This window comes from Nicotiana attenuata, unplaced genomic scaffold (genome assembly GCF_001879085.1).
Source record: "Nicotiana attenuata strain UT unplaced genomic scaffold, NIATTr2, whole genome shotgun sequence".
Taxonomy (NCBI): Eukaryota; Viridiplantae; Streptophyta; class Magnoliopsida; order Solanales; family Solanaceae; genus Nicotiana; species Nicotiana attenuata.
In genome coordinates this window covers 86689-89384 of record NW_017674528.1, presented here as the reverse complement: position 1 = coordinate 89384, position 2696 = coordinate 86689, and the positions used below count along the sequence as shown (strand labels likewise).

General features: G+C 33.3%; 1 protein-coding gene across 1 annotated transcript; it reads right to left on the bottom strand.

Moving 5' to 3' along the window:
• Positions 1-777: 777 nt before the first annotated feature.
• Positions 778-1540, bottom strand: LOC109218822 (putative RING-H2 finger protein ATL69). Its single transcript, XM_019383216.1, has one exon. It carries the CDS (start codon positions 1435-1437, stop codon positions 928-930), a length of 510 nt encoding a protein of 169 aa, XP_019238761.1. The 5' UTR covers positions 1438-1540; the 3' UTR covers positions 778-927.
• Positions 1541-2696: the final 1156 nt, after the last annotated feature.

Sequence of the window (2696 nt, the reverse complement as noted above, 5' to 3'; positions counted from 1 at the left end):
ATTTTACTGGTAAAAAAAAAAATCTATGGACAAATAGACGTCCTAAAAGTTTATGCTACGGAATAGAATTCTCTTCCAAATGTCCTTAGGGTCAGTTTGATTAGATTATGCAGGGAATAACAGGGATTATAATCTAGGGATAGTATTGCAATTGATTATAATGCTAGGAATTAGTATAGAAGTATTATTTACTTGGACGTATGTATAATTTGAAGGTAAAATTTTGTGGTTTAGTTTTTCCTTTTTCCATCTAATATGTTGTTTATTTACGTTTTTTAAAAAAAAAAAAGAATATTGTTCAATGTATGGAGGTTATTTTGAAAAATTTAGTTGCTTTAACTCTGTATTCTTATTCAATTTTCTATAAGATAATACATAGATCCCTACATAATTCATGTATGTATTTATTTATGCGGGCAACAAAAATGACAACTAAAACGTATATAACTAATAATGAACTTTAATTTATGTAAGTGTACAAATATAACCGAAACAAGAACTTTATGTAAGTCTTAGGGAAAATGTATAGATATCTTCTTGAACTATAACCAATTTCCAGTTACATACCCCTTGTCACGAACCAATTTTATCACTAAAAAGTGTATGTCTAATGCATTTAAGTACGAAATGTAGCTTTTGTCATAGAAAATGGGTAATAGTGACTAATTTTCTATTGTAGCTAATAATTTCGTGGTTAAAAAATCACATTTATTGTAGTGGCGAAATGCGTTACACACCACTCAAAGGTAACAAAAAATAGAAAATGATAAATTTAAAACAAGAACTTAAACAATTTCTGCATAAATTTAGGAACGAGATTGTACACAAATTGTAATAAGAAAACAAAAAAGGAGAGAATTCAAAACAAGAAGTACTATACAAATTATAACGTATTTAATTAATACCTACACCTTTGCAACAATATTATCATCTCTGATAATAAGCCAAGGGTACTAATTGGGCAAGAGGAGTATTACTCGAAATTGGACCGATAGATGGAGAATTAGCTGGAGATTTCCTACAAATTGGACAAGTCCCACTCTTCCGCAACCATTCGTCAACACAATCGGCATGGAAACAGTGTTTACATTCCGGTATACAACGAACCAAATCTTTCGCACAATACTCACACAAGCATATAGCGCATAGATTTGTATTAATTGGACTGGGCAATCTCATGCTTTCACCTAAAACCACTGTAGGAAATGACTCTATAACAGGCTGATCCAATCCTAGGAAGTAACTATATATAGTCCCATTGGAAGATGCAGGTCTGAAATCTTCAGTGGTAGAAGAAGCAGCTAATTTGACACGAAGACAAGCGTAGGAAGCAAACATGATTAGAGAAATGAGTATCAAAATGCCAATGATAATGGCGATACCATATCTGAGGCTAATTACTCCGGTTGCCGAATCAGGTAAGTTAGCTACGGACATTTTGTGTGTGTGAAGATGTAGCTGCAAATTAAATGGAAGAAGTATTGAAAAGCGTTGGAGCGAGGATCCGCGGATGAATCGGAAAGAAATTAATGAGGTTCGACCGGAGAGTAAATGTTGTCAGAACTAAATAAATGAAAAATACTATGTTGATCATCATGTGCATGAGAAATTAAATGTCTACAAAGTGTTTGAAAATGAGATCCGGGTCAACTTTGGGAATTGGGCTTAGCATGGGCGTATCTCGGAAAAAAGACGCTGCGCCCTCAAAATAATAACTGAAAAATGTATATTTTTTTTATATATATACACAAAAAAATATATAAATTACCAAATATAAATAGTTTTTGGCGCGGGCTAAAAGTAAAAAAAGTCTTATCTGCTCTTTGGTAACGGGTTTATCCAAAGCCCGTACTGTTTCACCAAAGAAATAATATTTTGGATAAAACTAGAATTTGAGATGAAAAATCGGGTTACTGATAATCAAGAGACCAAAATAATAATAGGCTTTCTGAGAATAATAATAAAGCAGTAAACAAAATTTTTTATTTCAGTATGATGTAAATGATGTCCTTTTCCCAATACAACTTCCTCCTTTTATAGTTGGTTCTAGGTAAAGGAATAAAACATAAGCTTTAATGAGACAATTATGGACAATAAATGACATTAAATGAGCCGTTACACAATCATTCCTAATAAATACCAATTTTCTAACGTATCAGGTATTTAATACTGAATTTGGACTCCTTTTTGTCTTCAGATTCATGTCTTCAATGCCTTTCGACCCACTGGCCTTAAATGACTTCGAATTGGTACGAGACTCGTGTCTAAGCTGCTTCTCGTGCCTATTTCACTTCTTCTTCCCGTACTTGTCGTTTCCCGTACCTTTTTCCCAATTGTTACGCTTTGACCACTTGTCCAGTCCACGTGTCACGCGACGTCATCTTCAATATAAATTCAACTTTTTTCCCAATACAGATAGTCCCCCCACTTTCCATTTATTTATCAATTAAATAATTGGGAAGTGGACCTTCGTAAAAAAGGAATTTTTGCCATAATCAATGCGTATGACAATATTGTCGTCTCAATTGTCTTTTCCATTTAATGTTTTGTCCATGTGTCACCTTTTGATTGATTCTGCCATTTTGCACCCTTTTTCAAAGCTTCGTTAATCCCACTATTCACGAAGTGATAGTTGCCTTTATTATAGGCTTTCCATCATTACTCTTCTAAGTTTGACGGTTGCCATCATATACATA